This window comes from Muscardinus avellanarius, assembly GCF_963383645.1.
Source record: "Muscardinus avellanarius genome assembly, chromosome: 1".
In the NCBI taxonomy this organism is placed as follows: Eukaryota; Metazoa; Chordata; class Mammalia; order Rodentia; family Gliridae; genus Muscardinus; species Muscardinus avellanarius.
In genome coordinates, this window is record NC_137786.1 from 193322148 (window position 1) to 193343523 (window position 21376).

The 21376-nt window shown below is 47.1% G+C and overlaps 1 protein-coding gene and 1 pseudogene across 2 annotated transcripts; both read right to left on the bottom strand.

Annotated features, from left to right (window-relative positions):
* Window positions 1-6188: 6188 nt before the first annotated feature.
* LOC308273929 (serum amyloid A-5 protein-like) lies at window positions 6189-6879 on the bottom strand (the record flags this gene model as incomplete). Its single annotated transcript, XM_080711336.1, has 2 exons — window positions 6189-6327; window positions 6752-6879. The coding sequence occupies 2 exons, from the start codon at window positions 6877-6879 to the stop codon at window positions 6189-6191; spliced, it is 267 nt and encodes an 88-aa protein (XP_080567462.1).
* An 11392-nt stretch (window positions 6880-18271) lies between these two features.
* Window positions 18272-18963, bottom strand: LOC308273940 (serum amyloid A-5 protein-like; annotated as a pseudogene). Its single transcript has 2 exons — window positions 18836-18963; window positions 18272-18410 (listed from the first exon to the last, which is right to left on the bottom strand). The product of its transcript is annotated as a serum amyloid A-5 protein-like (transcript).
* Between the last annotated feature and the right edge of the window lie 2413 nt (window positions 18964-21376).

Genomic DNA, 21376 nt, shown 5'->3' on the forward strand with positions numbered 1-21376 from the left:
GTTAAATGTTATCGTAAATAGCACTGCTTTATAAATTTCATTTTTCACTTGTTTATTTCTAGTATAGAGAAATATGATTAATACACCCCAGGCATTTTTAAATTTTTTATTTGGAAGCATGGTGTAAGTTGGGAAGGCCTCACTGCTTTGCTGAGGCTGGCTGTGAACCTGTGCTCTTTCTATCTCAGCCTCCCAAGCACTGGGATCATAGGCATGTGCCACCACGTCCAGGAAAAAAAAAAAAAATATATATATATATATATATATATATATATATATATATACACACACATATGTGTGTGTGTGTGTGTGTGTGTGTGTGTGTGTGTGTGTGTATTGGTGGTACTGGGGTTCCTGGAAGCCCTTCTACCTCTGGGCTGCACTCCCAGACCTATTTTATACTTTTTTTTAATTTTTGGAAACAGGGTCTCTTAGGCCAGCACGGCTGGCTTGGAACCTGCGATTTCCTCCTGTCTCTGCCTCCCAAGCATGGGGATTACAAGCGTGCGCCACCACGCCTGGCCAGAAAATATTTTTTTTACAACTATTTGTTTAAAGTACTCTTCTAGAGCCAATTTAGCTTTAAAGTGACACGAGAATCCACGTCACCTGTGAATGTGCCATTCATCCACCATCTGGTTCATGGCCACTTTCATTCTATAGGACCTGGCTGAGCCCATGCAAAGTGCCAACCCTTCCAAGTGCCATAATATGTCCAGCCTCCTGGTGTGTATGTTGTAGCCATCATTAAATAAATATATAACACAAATAGGAACATTTCTTACTATCTAATCAAATCTATTTCTGACAATTATTGGGTAGCAGTTGTTTGAGAACCAGGGATAGCAAGTTTTTGTATACCAATTTTTTTTTTTTTTGCATGTTTGGGTGTGACATTGGGGATTCTATCTCTGAGCTATGCTGCCAGCCTTATTATTATTATTATTTTTTTTTTGCAGTACTGATGATGGAATCCAGGGACATTCGATCTTCAAACTACACCCCCAGCCCTATTTTTTATTCTTTATTTGGAAGCAGGGTCTCACTGAGTTGCAAAGGGCCTCACTAAGTAGCAGAGACTGTCCACAAACCCTGGTCCTCCTGTCTCAGCCTCCCAAATGCTGGGATTAGAAGCATGTACCACCATGCCTGGCTCCTATTTTGTTTGTAAACAAGTTCTCACTAAGTTGCAGAGGGCCTCAGTAAGTTGCTGAGACTGGCCATGAATCTAATATCCTTCTAATCTCAGATTCCAAAGTACTAGAATAAGAAGCAGATTACACTTCATCTAGTTTATACAGTTTCTAAGAGAAAACAGTATAATCTTTTCCTAGTTAATTTTGACAAGTATTATGCAAACTATTGAAACACCTATTTTAAAATCCATAGCCATGGTGGTGGCATGCACCTGTATTCCCAGTACTCAGGAGGCTGAGACACAAGGATCACAGATGCTCAGCTAGCTTCAGAACTTAGCAAGGTCCTCAGCAACTTAGCAAGACCCTATTTCAAACCAAGAAACAATATGTAGCTCAGAGATAGAAAACCTGGGTTCAAACTCCAATACCACCAAAAAATAAAACAATAAATAAATAAATAAAACTAAAAAGCTGAAGGAAAGGATTGAATGTTTTCCCCAAATCTGATAAATATTTGAAGCAATGAACATGCTTACCCTGAAGAGATTATTTCAAAATATATACATATAGAGCCGGCGTAATGGTGCACACTTGTAATCCTAGTACTTGTGAGGCTGAGACAGAGGATCGCAGGTTTGTGGCCAGCCCCAGCAACTCATGAGGATTTCCACAATTTAGTTCAATCCTATTTAAAAATAAAGAATAAAATAGGAAAGACAGTTATGGTGGTGCATGCATGTAATCCCAGCATTTGGGAGGCTGAGACAGGAGGATTGTGGTTTGCGGACAGCCTCAGTTACTTAGTGAGGCCCTTTGCAACCCAGTGATACTCTGTTTCAAAATAAAGAATAAAAAATAGGGCTGGGGGTGTAGCTCATAAATAGAATGCCCCTGGGTTCCACCCCCAGTACTGCAAAAAAAAATAATAATAAAAAATAAAAATAAAATAGGACTGAGGGTATAGCTTGGAAGTAGAATGCCCCTGGGTTCAATTCCCAGTACCATACACTATACATACATACATAATTACATGTATATATCATATATACATGTCATAAAAACACCACATGGTACTACATAAATATGTATAATTTGCACATCAGGTAAAAAGAAAGTAAATTTTAATATTAGAAAACTATATTCAGAAAGAAAAACTCATCATCATCACCACTCCTGCTTTCATATCACTACTAACAAAATCACCTGGAATATTATTGGATGGCAAAAGGGAAGAAGGAAGAAGAGCAGGTGGCATGTAGGAAGAACAGAGACAGACCCAGCGAGAAAGTAGTTATATACAGTAAAAGCAGTTTAGGACAAGGGAGGTAAAGGACGCAGTGGCTTAGGACGCTGGTCAGCGGTGGGGATTGTTCTGGAGGTGGAGACTAGAACAGGTGCAGATTGGGACTGTTTCTTGCTTTGGGGCTGAGTGTGGGGTGGTGCTCTTTTAGGGTTGATACTTACAAGCTGATAGAATAACATTCCCAGAGCTCATGTGGACTGCACAATGAAACCACGAGGAGGATTCTGGATCTCCTCTCAGCGGTGCGCCATCTGCTATTCACAGATGTTCTAGAGGGAATGGAAGAGCATGGAGGAGAAGGACATCATAATGAGGGAGGCAAGCAGAGCTGTCTTTCAACACGGGAGGAAGAGAGATGGACAGAAATGGACACTTATAAACAGGAATGGGGTTTTAAGCTGACCCACAGCATGAAAAAGTGGGTGCAGTAGCGCTCCCAGGACAGGTCACCTCTTGAGACCAGGAAGAGGAACACGTCTCCCTGGGTGGGGGCACTTTGTGTGTCTGTGAGTCCATCTGTGAGTCGCAGCCACCTCATTCCTTCTATGTGTAGGCCACTTCCCCTAGGAATGCCTGGCTGTCATTCCTGAAGAAAAACTGTCCTTCAACCCCTTTTTGAAAGAAAAGCCATAGAGATCATGAAGCTCATTCCAGGACAAGCAGCCAGGACACAGCCCCTAGACCAGGCTCCTCCTGCTCTAGCCTATGCCCCCGGACCCTCAACATGTTCTCCTCTGGGCCGCTGTGAACCCCTTGACAGAGAAGAGCTGCTGTGTGGTAATTCCAGGTTGGACGGTTTGGTTGAGAGAATGCCATGGGTCACAGTCACCTCAGCTCTGGCAGCAGAAGCCCGGACGTTGTCCCCTGGCCGTCTTGCCAGGCTTCTCTCTGACAGGAGCCCATCAATAAGCCTCAGAATGCCTTACATTGGTGTGAGGTCTGGAAAGGAGAAGGGAGCTGCCACTGTAGACTAGGATGCCTCACGTTCAGCACGATGGCAGAGCTGGAGCAGCCGGTTCTGTGTGTTTAGTGCTGTCCTGAGCACTGCGGTGTGTTCCCAGCACCCCGGGCCTCAGCCACCTGTCAAGCTGTGGTGTCCATTCCCCAAGTGGACAACCAAACAGATGCGCACACATTGAAAATGTCCCCAGAGCCAGAATGTTGTCTCAGCTCCAGAAGCACTGCTCTGGAATGCAGCTGCACAGGATTAGGGACTGGGAGGAGTGGGGTGTGGACGAGGACGGAGGGTCTGAGCAGGCTCCAGACACCCAGCTCTCCTGCCCTGATGCCTCACGTGCGATTGTGGGCTCTGAATGCGCGTCCCTGGGGTTGAGAGATCTGCCCCTGCTCAGAAGACTCTGCTGATGCTGTGCTTGTGGAGGAAACACTGGTGCCAGGGCCCTCAGCTGCGCTTGCAGGTTCTCAACACCTGGGGAGAGACTGGGAGTCCAGATGCCCAGCCCCCAGCCCGGCAGCTCCTCAGAATCCTCAGTGGAGTAATGTACACTGAACCTGAAGGCCTGAGAATCAGAGGAACCAATGATGTAAATCCTAGTCTGGGGGCAACAGATGGGCTGAGAAATCTGACTCAGCTCAAGCACTTAGGGAAAGGGGAGCAAATTCCTCCTTCCTCTATCTTTGGTTCTGTTCAGGCCCTTCAGCAGATTAGGTGATGCCCAGTTATTAAGGATGCAACCTACTTTCCTAAGCCCACTCACTCATATGCTAGTCTCATGCAGATACACACTAACGAACACACCCAATGTGGTTAGTGTGGCCGTCCTGTGGCCCACTAAAGTGTGCATACAAGGGCTGGGATGTCCTTCAGGGGGAGAGTGCTGGCCTAGCATGCAGGAAGGCCTAGGTTCAATCTCCAGTACTGCAAAAGAAAAAAGAAAAAGAGTACACGCATAATATAAGTAACATCAGACACTAAGTCAGTTTTGTACCTTTTCTAACAGAGAAGAGTTGCAGATGTGTTATATGAGGATAACCAGGTCACTAACAGAAGGCATTTTGGTATGTTGAAGCATGAAGATTAGATCTACAAGTATAAATCATAAAATTCTTGAGTAAACCAAGAACTTTCTTCTTTGGATAAAATGCTGGTATTTTTTTTTTCACATGACAGATTAGAGAGAGGTACATGAACTTCTGCATTCAAGTTTTAATTCCTTAATATTTCTAGTAATAATGTGCTGATGATGAAGTTTTACATACCTACAAAGACTTGGAAGGCTTGCTTTATTTGACTCCAAAAGCCATTCTTTTTCTTACCTATCATCATTTCCTCACCCGTCCAAGATCTAGTTTCAGTACTGGCAACAAATATCGAATTGAACAAGACCTGATATCAACATTACAGTCTTTTGACAATGTTTTACATCTTCATATTTTACAACACTGAGCCCAAAGCTAACCAGAGTCCTGAGCCTTCTCTCACCAGCCAGTCTGCTATCTATCTCGACCATATGTCATTTGGAATAGAAGTGGCCTCAGACATTTACAAAAATCCTTTAACTTGACATTGATAATTGTCTTCAGATAAGAACTGTATGAGAAACTTCTCTTGTGACTGACTATATCAACAATTTTCCCTCCTATGTGAAAACTAGTTTCCTGTAAATATATCTTTTTATCATTAATCTCCTCTGCTTAGGAGTCCTCCTGAATTCCACATTCATAGTAGAAATATGTAAGAGTTATCAATGAGTCTACTCTGAGCTTTACATTCACTCTCCAGCCCTGTTGTGATGTTGGGGCTGGACCCACTAACCAGTTCTTGACCAGCTGGGCATGATGATTCTCTTTGGAGGTAGAGGGAGCTGGAGGGACCCAGGATATAGAGACCTCCCTTGCAGGTCCTGTGCCTGGCGTCCTTCAGTGGTGCATTTCTACTGTGCAGGACACTCTATGGCACAGCCAGGGAGTTTTTGTGGAACCCAAAAGAAACGGCAGTTTCCCAACAATTTCTTTGGTACCTCAATTGGATTTTCAGGATTCCATTAACATCTCACTTGGGGTTGCCATAAAATTTCCACTGATTAAGTGGCTTTTTTTTTCTTCTTTTTTTCAGGTCTGGGGATGGAACCAAGGGGCATTCTACCTCTGAGCTACTTTTGAGGTACCTGGACAGATACTATCAGCTCGGTATTAAAATGCCCTTTAAAGTTACTTCCTTGTTTCTGCCTGCTAACTGGTAAAGAGACGTTTCCCTGAGAACTGAGCTGAAGATCCAGGTGGCCTGCAGGCGCAGTGCACACTCCAGGGCCAGGCCTCCTGTGGCTGTGTGCCCTTCTCTAGAAGCTGAGGCCTCTGAGGACAAGGGCCTCAGGAAAAGAAAACAACAGAACACAAGAACACACCTAACAGGGACTGAGGAGACCCACACATGGAAAGGCCTGGGAAGAGCATCATGGAGGCACAGGGGCTGGGGAGGGAAGAAGAGGGTCTGGTTGCAGAAGGGCCAGGGCTGGTTCCTCTCCTGTGGGACTGTTGACATCATATTCTTACACACTTATACCCTGGCTGGATCTCAACAGTGTTGTTTCCTGTTCAACATTTTGTATCAAACAGGCACCACAAATGGAAAATAAATAACACAGTGGCTACAAACCCAATTTCTTGTGCATTTATTAAAAACACTTTGTGGCCCCTCCACCACTTTCTGTGGACACTATTAACAACTCAAGTCTCTGTGCTCAGGGGCTCACAGGCAGTGTCCTGAGACAGAACAAGGAAAAAGCTCAGTACTTGTTAGGCAGGCCTTTAGGTCTGTAGCGATCGGGGTCTCCACCACTTCGGCCCCATCTGTTGGCTTCCTGGTCAGCCTCGACGTCCTCGTGTCCACGGCCCAAGAATTGCTGGATATTCTCTCTAGCATTGCTAGTCAAGACAGACAGGAAGGAGATTAAACACCAGGGTGATGAGCCACAGCCAGCCCCCCCAATCCTTCCCTTTCTAGGAAATGGCTCCACAGGAGACGAGGAAAGCCAAGGATGGGAGCTAAGACTCTGCCCCTGCCTGGCACCATCCCACGCAGCCCAGGATGGCCAATGAGGCTGGGTGTACAGTGCCAGAGAAGGTGGGTGGGGATGGCTTCATGGCCTCCCTTTCTTTGTGTGGGAGCAGGCCCACGACTCCTCAGCCATACCCTGGCTCTGCTGAAGCCCAGGCACAGCTCTGGCTGGAGGGAGAGGGGCAGGATGGGCAGGAGGACCAGGGCCCAGCCTGACAGAAGCCTCCTGCAGGGCTCATTCCCTGTGATCCCCACCACAGCCAAGGCCAGGCACCCAGGAATCCATATTACCTGAGCACTTCTGCAGCCCAGACACCTCCAGGTCCCCTCCGGGCGGCCTCATAGTTCCCCCGAGCATGGAAGTATTTGTCTGAATTTATGAAGTTGGCTTCTCTCATGTCCCTGTAGGCTCGCCACATGTCTCTAGTCCCTGAACCAAAATCAAAAGACACCAAGGAGATCAGATCAGGTGAGCACCAAGACTGTGATGGCACCTTCAAAAGAATCAACTGAGAACACAGCCAACGTCTCAGCCTTAACTCAATGAGACTCTATTTCAAAACAAAGAATTAAAAAATTGGACTGGGTATCCGCTAAGGTAGAATGTTGCTGGGCTCTATCTCCACTACTGGAAAAAAAATATCTCAGCCTCTGGTGATTACACCCTTGGAAGCCACATCCTCATGGACCTTGCCCTACTCCTCCCTGGTCGGCTAAGAATTCTAATGGCAGTCTTTGGGGCGCACTGTGAGGCCTTTGCCTGACCACTGTGCTGCTGGCACCACCTTACTTCAGTGTAAGATCTGGAAAGGAGAAGGGAGCTGCCAGTGTAGACTAGGACACCTCACATTCAGCGCGATGGCAGAGCTGGAACAGCCAGTTCTGTGTCCAGATCTGTCCTAAGCACTACAGGGTGTTCCCAGAACCCCGGTCTTCTATGACCTGTCAGGCTGTGGTTCCCCTTCCCCATGTGGACGACCAAATAAATGCACACACATTGAAAATGTCCCCGGAGCCAAAATGTTGTTTCAGCTCCAGAAGTACCGCTCTTGAATGCAGCTGTACAGGTTTAGGGACTGGGAGGAGTGGGGTGTGGACGAGGACAGAGGGTCTGAGCAAACCCCCAATATGCAGCTCTCCTGCCCTGATGCCTCACTTGCAATTGTGGGCTCTGATGTGCATCCCTGGGGTTGAGAGATCTGCCCCTGCTCAGGAGACTCTGCTGACGCTGTGCTTGTGGAGGACACTGGGGTCAGGGACCTCAGCTGTGTTTGCAGGTTCTCATCACCTGGGGAGAGACTGGGAGTCCAGATGCCCAGGCCCCAGCCCAGGCAGCTCCTCGGAGTCCTCAGTGGAGGGAGAAGGGCCCTAGCAGTGGCAGTAGCTATAGCTGCCCAGGGCATTCCTGTGTGCCTGACATTGCTGACAGTGGGACGCAGAGGAGGGGAGCAGACACACCCACCTGGCAAGAATGACTTGATGCACAGCTGGGTGAGAGCCCCTGTCTGCCACCTGCTCTATTGAGTCCAGTTTAAGAAGTGCTCCCCAGAGCACCAGGTGTTCCTGCCGCCAGGGCAGCACCACGGACACAGGGCCCCTACCTTCACCATTCTCAGGGGGAACCCTAAGACCTTCCCTCCATGGCCTTACCTCCAGCAGCTTGTTTAACGAAGTCCAACCATCCTTCGCTGTTTACTGCCAGGACCAAGGAGCAGAAAATCAGGACTGTGAACAGCTTCATAGTGCTGAAAAGGAAGGAGAGAGAAAGGATGCACGGTTAGAACTGACCCCTCTCCTTTTGATAGCTGCATCCCAGAGGCTGGTTGCTCGCTTCCTTGGTAGGCATTAGGATCTTAGCAGTTCCTTGGAAGCCTTGCAGTAGGACCTCACTGAGAGCCACAGCCTCTCATCTTGACCCCATCGCTCCTGAGCCCATGTGTGTCTAAAGGACCACACGGTGGCACTGATAGAGGACAGCGGAGTTGGGAACAGACTGCAGCTTCACAGGAGTCTATAACTCATTTTGCATTACTTCCCCATGCCCAGCACAGGTCACACACGGGCTGAATAAAAATCAGAATCATCATTTCTAAAGGGGATGAGAAAGAGAAAACAGTAAGATTTTATAAACTCACTCCCTGCAGTCTTCCTCGCCTGATGCCCAGTGGAGCAGAGCTGCCGGTTGCTGGCTGCAGGGAGTGGAGGCTGCTATTTATCCTGAGCCTTCTCCCCTGGCCTCCTGGGCAGGAGGGGAGCCAGGTGCCTGGGAAAGTCCCTCCAGGTCATTTCCTAGAAAAACTGCAATGGAAAAATCCCTGTGCTGTAGTGAGTTCTCCATTCCCAGGTCATTTTCCCAAATTGTGCAACCTGGGGACAGGGCCTCCCTTTGCTCTGCAAGGGCAGCTCTTTGGGACAGGTGAGCTGGTTTTCTAATCAATCTTGGAGGAACTCAGACAAGGGAATGAACAATGCTATGGAGCCCCAGGATGCTGTAGGGGAGGAGGGACCAGGCCTCCTGCAGCCAGTTATCTTGCCTTCCAAGGCTTGGCCTTAGGATGGGTCTTGCTGGGCCAGATGACAGATGCTTCTGGAATTATGTCCTTTTAGCTGCTGTCTAAATTTTTTGAGCTTTCAAACGGACAAGATAGCCTCACCAAGCACACGTGTGCTCTGGAAGGCATCTTACAGCAAGGCATGTGAATCTAGTAAGCTCTTACCTCTAAGCTGCGTTAACCTTCCCAGATGGCCTGGCCAATTAACAAACACATTAGATATGCTGGATACTAACTGGCTCAGTATTGTAAAGGGACATTCTATTTCTCCAACCCAATTCTGAGAACCACTTGCTGCAGGACAAGAATTGAGTGCAAGGCTCATATCAATGAAACAGAATAGAATATACAGAAACAAATCCACACACTTAGCCAATTTATTTTTGACAAAGATGTCAAACACTTTTGTGTCCAGCCTAGATGACATAAATCACTGCACACTGTCTAAACACAAATGGAAGAGAAAGGCTGAAGCTGCCTGAAACCAAACACAGTTTGGTGATACCTCCCTTTGCTGGGTCCACTTGCACCAGCCAGAAACTCAGCTCTGTTTTATTCTCACCTCTCTGCTTGTTCAGTCAACTGTTACTGACATTCTTTCCTGATAGAAATGAGATACAGTCTCTCAAACTCTTAATTTGAATAAGATATCTAGCATAGGGCAGTATAGAGCTATGCCAGCATTTCTTTTGACTTTCTAAGGACATCTGATATGCATTTATGCTCTTTGTAAATCAGAGGTAACTCTGTCCAAAATGACCTTTTCACCAGGGCAACAGACATAAATTTATGAGGAAACTGACAGGAGGTTGAGGGTTCAGAAAAAACAAAGAATGTCTGAAGCCTGGTTGCCTTAACAGATTTTTTTTTAATACTCTCCTAAAAATCAATGTCACTTTATTTATTTATTTATTTATTTATTTACTTTCAGTACTGGGAATAAAACCCAGGGGCATTCTACCCCTGAGCTATAACCCAGCCCTAATTTTTATTCTTTATTTTGAGACAGGGTCTCACTGAGTTGCAAAGGGCCTAAGTAGCTGAGGCTGGCTGCAAACCGTGATCTTCCTGTCTTAGCCTCCTGAATGATGGGATTACAGACGTGCACCACCATGCCCGGCTCAATGTCACTTTAAAGTGACAACGAAAAACAGGTCTGTCTTTTACCCTTTTGTATGTGATGTTCATCCCAACATCTGCTTCTTTTTTTTTTTTTTTTTTTGGTGGTACTGGGGTTCCCGGAAGCCCTTCTACCTTCGGGCTACACTCCCAGACCTATTTTACATTTTTTTATTTGGAAACAGGGTCTCCTAAGCCAGCGCGCGCGGCTGGCTTCGAACCTGCGCGATCCTCCTGTCTCTGCCTCCCAAGTGCGGGGATTACAAGCGTGTGCCACCACGCCCGGCGAACATCTGCTTCTTGACTATATCAAACTATAGGACCTGGGCCCCTTCCATGTGCCACAATGTGTGCAAGCTCGTGGTGTTTATGTTGTGGTGATCAGTAAAAATTTATAACATTGTTGGGTAGCAATGATTTTGAGGATCAGGAATAGCAAGTTTTTGCATGCCACTTATTTTCCTGTGAAAACTGTAACCCTTTCCTAACCAATTTCTACAAATATTATCCAAGCTACTCACACTAAGTTTAAAATACACTGAGGACATCTTCCCAACATAAGTCAAATAACAGGCCCATTACCTGATTATTTTATGACTAATGAACTTGCTCATGCATATTTTTGAGGAAACCACAATAACACTCTAAAGAGTGGACACTAATTCCATTTTCTGTCAATACTGTAGCACGTATGTACTTCCACTTAAAAATAAACCACATTGAAGATACTAAGTGCAAACTATTTCTCCATAACAAAATATGCAATGATTTGGCAATGAAGTAAGTGGGAAAATATGTAATGAAAAATATCAATGCCCAATTTCAAGTCATGGAGTGACAGCTTTCACTATGTGGCCTGCCGAGACTGCCTGCTGCCTCGGCATCTATGTGTTGAGACCCCACTCCACATAGCCAATCGGCAACAAACCCCGAGAAGGAGTTGTCGTCTCTGGCCAAAGTACCCCACACTTTTAGATACCCTTCATGACTATTATTTTCTTGGTAATGATTCCTTTTAACTCTCTACACGAATTGCTCCGGTGATGTGAGATCAGGACTACGAAAGAAATTGAGTCCGTGGAAATAAATTCTCTAAAAATTTGTCTAAATGTCCTTGGCTCTGCTCAATAATAATGAAAAACTGGCCAGAACTCAGATGCTGTGATAAGCATTCCAGCTGCAGCAATCACAAATGGTCTCCGACCCTCATTCCTATCACTAACTTAGGTTAAGCCATTAACTCCGGTAAGGTAGCTCAGTTCAAGGTAACTCTGTTTACCCTTGAGATCCTGCCTAGAGACAGAGACAATAGAGCCAAGGAAAAAGATTGTTGACTTTTACGCCCAGTATGAGCATTCCCGGAGACAGTGAGACTGGCCGCATGGTTAGGAATGAATATGACAAAATAAAGGACAGACATTCTAAATATATATGTATGAAGGAAAGGAAATACCATAAGAGTAAGAAAAGCATTTTTGCATGAAGAAGAGCTTATCATAAGAACGTCCCAACTGGGAAAGAAAGGAATTAGAAGGCTAGAAGCAGGTTGCAGAGGGTTTGTGACAGGGAAATGGATTATTAAAGATGAATAGGCTTTTAATAGGCTCGTTGTCTAAAGAAGAGTGTTTAGCAATTAAGGAAATACATCTGACAATTAAATCCAAGAACTTTGTGGTGTTGTTTGTGGTATTTTGTCTGCCAAACTGTGTTGTGAGTTTGCTTAAGCTTTCAGATTTAGAAGATAAGATGCCAACACCTGAAGAAACCCTATCACATCCACCTGAATCACCACATCTCCCCACACTTGCTATATGAAATGAGCCCAAAAGATGGAAAGTTCCAAGAAAGTTAAAGAAGATTCCCCGAGAAGCCTCCAAGCCTTGGGCGTGCCTGTTTCTTTTGGGAGGTCGCCCTTTGGAACTGCTCATCTGCAAGACCTGGGAAAGAATCCGGAGTTAATCTCTCGAAGGCCAACAGACAGCTGAAGGACTAGTTTTATTACCTTTGTTTACATGTCATTCATTATTATTTCACAGTGATTGCATTCACTCCCTTTTCTCTTATTATTAACTTTACTGGTGAAGGGTATAAATTTTGGGGGTTTTTGTATTAAAGTGTCATTGGCTCAAGAAGCCTTTGTCCATGTCAGATTCTTTCTAGAGAGCGCCGTCACTAGGAACTCTTAGTTCCTAGAAGGGAAAGAATCGCTGCAGATAAGAGGCTGCAGTACTTCACTCTAATCCTTCCCCATCTTTGCTGAGGTTTTCGACCGCGAGTGGACTCGCGCCCCAATTAGACTGAGCTGGTTTGCGACAGTGGCCCTCGACATTGTACACACCACGTACAATGGTCTGGAGCTCCGGAAGATGCTACTTTTAGGATATATCCAGAAAATAGGCATCTAATTGAGTTGTATTTACTTTTATTTACCCAGTTTCTTATCATAGAAGACTCAAAGTGAACAAAACATGGGGATAGCAGCCTTGTCTGGCTACTAATCATAATCGACTGTATTTCTATACCTGATGTCACACCCCACCTATGACAGATTCTCCCTAATTCTTATGGGATGGATGAGTCAATGCATGATACAGTCAACAGAGACTGAGAGTTTGAAGACATTTCAGAAAAAAAAGGAAATGTTGTATGGTACCTCATAAATATCTATATTCATATGAAATAGAGATAAGGGAGATAGTCAGCACAGAACCTTCTGCCTACAGCTCATTGGAAGGAAGGCAACAGGGAGGGAAGGGCAGGAAGCATATAGGAAAGACAGACTGACCTGGCGAGAAAGTAGTGATGTGCAGCAAAAGCAGGTCAGGTCAGAGAGGCACAGGAAACCCTGGCTTAGCCCACTGGTCAGCGACCAAGCTTGCATTATTTCCTGCTTTGGAGGTCAGTGTGAGATGCTCTGGTCTTAGGGCTGATAATTATGAGCAGGTGGAATGGCCTCCAAAAGCTCATGTGCATTGTGTAGTGAAACCTGGGATGCTTCCCACCCTTGCTCCAAGGGCCTTCATCCACTATCCAAAGATGTTCTAGGGAGAGTGGAAGGAGCCCGCAGAGGAATGGGAGGGAGGCAGAGCAGAGCTGTCTTCCAACACAGGAGGACGAGAGACACTTTGAAATGCAGGTTGGGTTTGAAGCTGACCCATAGCATGCAAACGTGGGTGCAGTAGTGCTCCCAGGCCAGGCCAGCCTCTTGAGGCCAGGAGAACGGGTCTCTCTGGGGAAGGGGCGCTTTGTGTGTCTGTGAGTCCATCTGTGAGTTGCAGCCACCTCATTCCTTCTATGCATAAGGCCACTTCTCCTAGGAATGCCTGGCTGTCAAAGCTGAAGAAAAATTGACCTTCAACCTCTTTCTACCTGATTTTGTATTTTTTTATGCTTTTTCCATGTTTGTTTACACGGCCAAAGATCGAACCCAGAGCTTTGCACGTGCTATGCAAGCGCTCTGTACTGAGCCAAATCCCCACCCCCTCAACTCCTTTCTGAAGAGAAGTAGAGATCATGAAGCTCATTCCAGGACAAGCAGCCAGGACACAGCCCCTTGGCCAGGCTCCTCCTGCTCTAGCCTCTGCCCCCGGACCCTCAACATGTTCTTCTCTGGGCAGCTGTGAACCCCTTGACAGAGAAGGGCTGCTGTGTGGTAATTCCAGGTTGGACGGTTTGGTTGAGAGAATGCCATGGGTCACAGTCACCTCAGCTCTGGCAGCAGAAGCCCGGACGTTGTCCCCTGGCCGTCTTGCCAGGCTTCTCTCTGACAGGAGCCCATCAATAAGCCTCAGAATGCCTTGCCAGTAGAGGCCGTGACGCTGAGTTCCCATCACAGATCCTACAATCCAGCCACTTGGACTTTAAGCACAGGACACAGAAGCTTCGGCCACGCCTGGTACTACAGACCTGGTGTGACCCTGGCTCTGCCATGTACTGGCACTGGGAGCGCATGCAGTGCCTGGAGGAGGGCGGGCACTGTCTTAGGGAGAGAGTGCAGAGCAGTGCAACAGGGTCCTTGTGTGAAAGGCAGATCCTGCAGAGAAGGGCCACAGAGGTGTTGCACTTCAAATGCTGCCCGTGTTTCTAGGCGGTGGGAAGTGCTGATGCTATTCTGGGCCTTCAGAATGTCCTAGAAGGACGGGTTCCCTTAGAGTCCTGGATCACTTAAAGATGGATATGTTCTGACCAATGCATCACTGTATCACAGTGTTGTACCTTGCGCTCACTCATAGGAGCATGGTGTAGACCTCCTGATAAAATAGACAGACACAGTGACCACGGATGGATGAAGCTACTGTTGGCATAACAGGACATACCGTGTACAATACACTTAGTGTGTGTGTGTGTGTGTGTGTGTGTGTGTGTGTGTGTGTGTGTGTGTTACTGGTTGGAACCCAGAGGCTTTCTACCTCCGACTATACTCTCAGACCTATTTATATTTTATTTGGAAACAGGGTCTCACTAAGTTGCTCAGAGTCTCACTAAGTAGTTGAGGCTGGCTTCGAACCTGCAGGATCCTCCTGTCTCAGCCTCCCAAGTTCAGGGATTATAACCCTTCTACTTTTGGACTACACTCACAAACCATTTTTTTTTTTTTTTTTGCGGGTCTCGGGATGGAATCCAGGGGCATTTTATCTCCAAGCTACAGCCCCTGCCCTATTTTTTATTCTTTATTTTGAAACAGGGTGTCACTGAGTTGGAGAGGGCGTCACTAAGTAGCTGAGGCTGTCCGCGAACTGCGATCCTCCCTAGGTCTCAGCCAACCAAATGCTGGGATTACAATGTGCGTCACCACGCCTGGCTCCAAACCTATTTTTTTTTTATTTTTTTAAATTTGGAAACCGTGTCTCTTAAGCCAGCGCGGCTGGCTTCAAACCTACATGATCCTCCTGTCTCTGCCTCCCAAGTGTGGGGATTACAAGAGTGCACCACCACTCCCAGCTTGCTTTTTTTTAAACAAGTAGAGGTAGTACACTATAAAAATGCTGAAAAACCCTATAGTGTAGGGCATGAACCATTAGCAGTGTTATTTATTGTCATTACTAGTATTGTGTCCTCTACAGAATTTCTTGTGCTTTAAATTTTATGTGTTTTAAATGACTGGCATGGTTGTTTACATTAGCATCACCAAAACATATAACTAATACCTGGTGCACAATGTTACAGTGACTATGTTGTCCCTAGGTGATCATTTTATTTATTTATTTATTTATTTATTTATTTATTTATTTAATTTATGTTTGCAGGAACGCAGGGACTTTCTACCTCTGAGCTACATCCTCAGCCCTATTTTTCAGTCTTTTATTATCGACAGGGTCTCACTGAGTTGCAAATGACCTCACTAAGTAGCTGAGGCTGTCCCTGAAAGGTGATCCTCTGGTCTCCACCCCTGAATGCTGGGATTACAATCTTGCACCACCACGCCCAGCTCCCATAAGTTTTTAAAATCAATTTTATTGCTCAAGGTGCTTTTACACAACTGTTAAAAGATTGGATGATGTGGAAACTGACATGGTTGCACACACTTGTAATCCCAGTACTTGGGAGGCTGAGACAGGAAGATCTCAGGTTTGTGGTCAGCCTCAGATACTTAGTAAGGCCCTCTGCAACTTAGTAAGACCCTGTTTCAAAATAAAGAATTGAAAATAGGGCTGGGGGTGTAGCTCAGAGGTAGAATGCTCCTGGATTCAACCCCTAGTTCCACAAAAAAGTTTGGATATGTACCGCAGAGGTAGAGTGCCCCTGGGTTCAATCCCCAATACCAGAAACACATGCAAAAAAAAAAAAAAAACCTATATTGAGATTATGTAAAATAAATGATAGATATTTAAAGCATTTGGTAGGATGAGTTTCTTTCAGAGCTGGGAAGTTGGATGATGTTTGATAAATGTGTTCACTTAACTACATTATGCCAATGAAGAAAGAGAATATTTCTATCATCCCAAAAGTATTCTTATTTTTATTTTATGATTTTAATATACTTATATTGGTGCTTTTTCATAACACATTATAATGAGATTGAGAGTGATAAAAAAAAACCCACATGCACACAACACTGGGCGTGTTTCCCTCCAGATCACACCCGGCTCACTGCCCCACCAACATAATACTAAAACTGGTATATATAACTTCATAATTGAACACACCATCATTTCAACTGTTTTCTTCGTTAAGTCCTCCCTTTCACCTTCCCACCTCCCTCCCCAAACCCCCTTACACCATCCCACTAGCATCGCACCTCATTTAGGTGATAGAAACTTTTTTAGCTCCAATATATTTTATGGGTATTGTTGACCGGAATATCATTACGTGGCTTGTGACTATAATTATCCATTTGTGAACTATTCATCGAGGACCTTTACAGAACAGTGAATGGGCTAGGTACTGGGGAGACATGGGCTTCAAACCCTGCCTGTGACTTCAAAAGCTGAGACTTGTAATTGGGGAATAATAATGACAAAAGCATAGGAGAAATTTCTTACTCATTGGACGGTCAAATCTGTGAGATTCCAATGAATAAACAGAGAAGGCCAAGTGTAGAGAAATTAGAGCTCAGGAAAAGAGGAAGCAAGGCATCATGAATGGTCCTAAGATCTTGTCTCCCTCGAGATCAACAATCCCAGGTGCTCAGTCTCTTCTGGTCCCCTTAATGTAAATAAGATGCCTGGACTCTCCGGGGCTCCTGCCCCTTTCCTCACTGCGCTCACACACACGAGCTGCCAATCCTGCAGCAGGGAGGACACCGGGACAGACTTCCCTCTGGTTCCTCTCCCTAGGAAACTACCTATCAGGAATGTGAGAGGACCCCTAAGGACATGGACTCCTGAGTCTGCTGTGTTGTGTCTTCTTCAAAGCCCGCACTCCGCATAGGAGCAATTTCCTCCTAGTGAGAGCTTCTAGGTTGCAATGTGCAGGCACCAGCAGACCCCAAGCACAAGCGCACACTTACTCCTGGTCTCCTGTCCCAGAGGCTTTAAGCCTCTGCAGCCTGCTGGGCTTTACCTGATGAAAACGAGTCAGGCAGAGGACCTCAGATGAGCATGGTGGGGTTCTGTCCCAGACCTCCATGGGCAAAGGTCCTGGCCACCCTGGAGTCTGGATAAGAGAGTACAAAACGGACTACAAAACAGCTCTGCGTTGTACTACAAACACTTTATTTTCTGTCTCTTCAAACACTTGCAAAAGAAATAGTAAATTACAGCTATCTCAAAATCTAGAACTTCGCAGGAAATTGTACACAATTGGTGAAACAAAGAATTCACCTGAGAAAGAGAAAGTTTTCAAGACCCACGAACACAAGCTGCAGTTGAGGTACCTGGACAGACACTACCAGCTCTGTATTAAAATGCCCTTTAAAGTTACCTCCTGGTTTCTGCTGCTGACTGGACACTGACTGATAAAGAGAAGTTTCCCAGGGTGCCTGCTCTTCAGGACACCACATCCATTTTGAGGCAGGTAAGGTGCAGAGAGTGTCAGGAAATATTCACAAGTGCCACGGCCTCACAGCATCCCTGAGCCTTGAAACAGGACAGTCAATGGAGAGGGAGACTTTGCTGCTCGGGCTGGTCTTAGACAGAATGCACAGATATTGACAATCACTGGCTCTGAAGTGACAACCGAGAACTGAGCTGAAGATCCAGGTGGCCTGCAAGCTCTGTGCAGACTCCAGGGCCAGGCCTCCTGTGGCTGTGTGCCCTCTCTGGAAGCTGAGGCCTCTGAGGACAAGGGCCCCAGGGAATGAAAACAACAGAACATAACCTAACAGGGCCTGGGGAGACCCACACATGGAAAGGCCTGGGAAGAGCATCATGGAGGCACAGGGGCTGGGGAGGGAGGAGGAGGGTCTGGTTGCAGAAGGGCCAGGGCTGGTTCCTCTCCTGTGGGACTGTTGACATCATATTCTTACACACTCACACCCAGGCTGGATCTCCACGGTGTTGTTTCTTGTTCAACCTTTTTGTATCAAACAGGCACCACTAATGGAAAATAAATAACACAATGGCTACAAATCCAATCTCTTGTTCATTTATTAAAAACACTTTGTTGGCCCTCCACCACTTTCTGTGGATACTGGCAACAACTCCAGTTTCCATGCTGAGGGGCTCACAGGCAGTGTCCTGAGCCAGAGTGAGGAGGAAGCTCAGTACTTTTCAGGCAGGCCTTCAGGTCTGTAGCGATTGGGGTATACACCATCTCGGCCCCATCTGTTGGCTTCCTGGTCAGCCTCGACGTCTTCGTGTCCACGGCCCAAGAGTTGCTGAATATTCTCTCTGGCATCACTTGTCAAGGCAGACAGGATGGAGATTAAACACCAGGGTGATGAGCCATAGTCAGCCCTCCCAAACCTTCCCTTTCTAGGAATTGGCTCCACAGGAGGCCAGAAAGGCCAAGGAAGGGGCTAAGACTCTGCCCCTGCCTGGAACCATTCCACGCAGCCCAGGCTGGCCACTTGAGGCTGGGTGAACAGTGCCAGAGAGGGAGGGTGGGGGATGGCTCAATGGCCTCCCTTTCTTTGTGTGGAAGCAGGCCCACAACTCCTCAGCTATCTCCTGGCTCTGCTGAAGCCCAGGCTCTGCCGTGGTTGTAGCGAGAGGGGCAGGATGGGCAGGAGGACCAGAGCCCATCCTGACAGTGGCCTCCTGCAGGGCTCATTCACTGTGATCCCCACCATAGCCAAGGCCAGGCACCAAGAAACCCACGTTACCTAATCACTTCTGCAGCCCAGGCTCCTCCAGGTCCCCTCTGTGTGGCCTCATAGTTCCCCTTAGCATGGAAGTATTTGTCTGAATCGATTTAGTTGGCTTCTTTCATGTCAGAGTAGGCTTGCCACATGTCTTTAGCCCCTGAACCAAAATCAATAGACATCAAGGAGATAAAATCAGGTGAGCACCAAGACTGTGATGACACCTTCAAAAGAATCAAATGAGAACACAGCCAACGTCTCAGCCTGAACTCAGTGAGACCCTGTTTCAAAATAAAGAATAAAAAATTGAACTGGGGTGTGCTTGGAGGTAGAACGCTCCTGCGCTCTATCCCCACTAATGAAAAAAAAAAAAATCTCAGCCTTTAGTGACTACACCTTAGGAAGCCAGGTCTTGATGGACCTTGCCCTACCCTTCCTGGTCTGCGAGGAACTCTAATGGCAGCCATTGGGGGGCCCTGTGCAGCTCTACCTGACCACTGTGTTGCTGAGCGCCACCTTACATTGGTGTGAGGTCTGGAAAGAAGGGAGCTGCCACTGTAGACTAGGATGCCTCACGTTTAGCACGATGGCAGAGCTGGAGCAGCCGGTTCTGTGTGTTTAGGGCTTTCCTGAGCACTGCGGGGTGTTCCCAGCACCCCGGGCCTCAGCCACCTGTCAAGCTGTGGTGTCCCTTCCCCAAGTGGACAACCAAACAGATGCGCACACATTGAAAATGTCCCAGAACCAGAATGTTGTCTCAGCTCCAGAAGCACTGCTCTGGAATGCAGCTGCACAGGATTAGGGACTGGGAGGAGTGGGGTGTGGACGAGGACAGAGGGTCTGAGCAGGCTCCAGACAGCCAGCTCTCCTGCCCTGATGCTACACGTGCGATTGTGGGCTCTGAATACGCGTCCCTGGGGTTGAGAGATCTGCCCCTGCTCAGGAGACTCTGCTGATGCTGTGCTTGTGGAGGACACTGGGGTCAGGGACCTCAGCTGTGTTTGCAGGTTCTCATCACCTGGGGAGAGACTGGGAGTCCAGATGCCCAGCCCCCAGCCCGGCAGCTCCTCAGAATCCTAGTGGAGGGAGAAGGGCCGTAGAAGTAGCCGTGTTTATAGCTGCCCAGGGCATTCCTGTGTGCCTGATATTGCTGACAGTGGGACGCAGAGGAGGGGAGCAGACACACCCACCTGGCAAGAATGACTTGATGCACAGCTGGGTGAGAGCCCCTGTCTGCCACCTGCTCTGTTGAGTCCAGTTTAAGAAGTGCTCCCCAGAGCACCAGGTGTTCCTGCCGCCAGGGCAGCACCACGGACACAGGGCCCCTCCCTTCACCATGCTCAGGGGGAACCCTAAGACCTTCCCTCCATGGCCTTACCTCCAGCAGCTTGTTTAACGAAGTTCACCATCCTTTGCTGTTTACTGCCAGGACCAAGGAGCAGAAAATCAGGTCTGTGAACAGCTTCATGGTGCTGAAAAGGAAGGAGAGAGAAAGGATGCACGGTTGGAACTGACCCCTCTCCTTTTGACAGCTTCATCCCAGAGGCTGGTTGCTCGCTTCCTTGGTGAGCATTAGGATCTTAGCAGTTCCTTGGAAGCCTTGCAGTAGGACCTCACTGAGAGCCACAGCCTCTCATCTTGACCCCATCGCTCCTGAGCCCATGTGTGTCTAAAGGACCACACGGTGGCACTGATAGAGGACAGCGGAGTTGGGAGCAGACTGCAGCTTCACAGGAGTCTATAACTCATTTTTCATTACTTCCCCATGCCCAGCAGAGATCACTCCTGGGATAAATAAAAATCAGAAGCACCATTTCTAAAGGTGATGAGAAAGAAAAAGAGTAAGATTTTATTTTTTTATTTTTTATGGTACTGGGTTTGGAACCCAGGGTCTTTTCTACTTCTGGGATATACTCCCAGACCTATTTTATATTTTCTGTAAACAGGGTCCCACTAAGTTGCTGAGAGCCTCCCTAAGTAGCAGGGGCTGGCTTCGACCTGTGCAATCATCCTTTCTCAGCCTCCAAAGCGCTGGGACTACAAGCATGCTCGACCACGTCCGGCCTAGAAACAGTAAGATTTAAAAACTCACTCCCTGCAGCCTTCCTCACCTGGTGCCCAGTGGAGCAGAGCTGCTGGTCGCTGGCTGCAGGGAGTGGAGGCTGCTCTTTATCCTGAGCCTTCTCCCTTTGGCCTCCTGGGCAGGAGAGAAGCCAGGTGCCTGGGAAAGTCCCTCCAGATCATTTTCTAGAAAGATTGCAATGGAAAAATTGCTGCACTGTAGTGAGTTCTCCATTCCCAAGTCATTTTCCCAAATTGTGCAACTTGGGGACAGGACATCCCTTTGCTCTGCACAGGCAGCTCTTTGCATCATGTGATCTGTTCTTCGGGTCAATCCTGGGGGATCTCAGGTGGGGGAAAGGCAGGGTATGAGCACCATCATGGAGCTAAGGATGCTTTAAGGGAAGATGAACCAGGCCTCCTGCAGCCAGCACCTTGGCTTTTAAGGCTTTACCTTAGGATGGGTCTTGCTGGGCCTGATGACAGATGCTCCTGGAATTA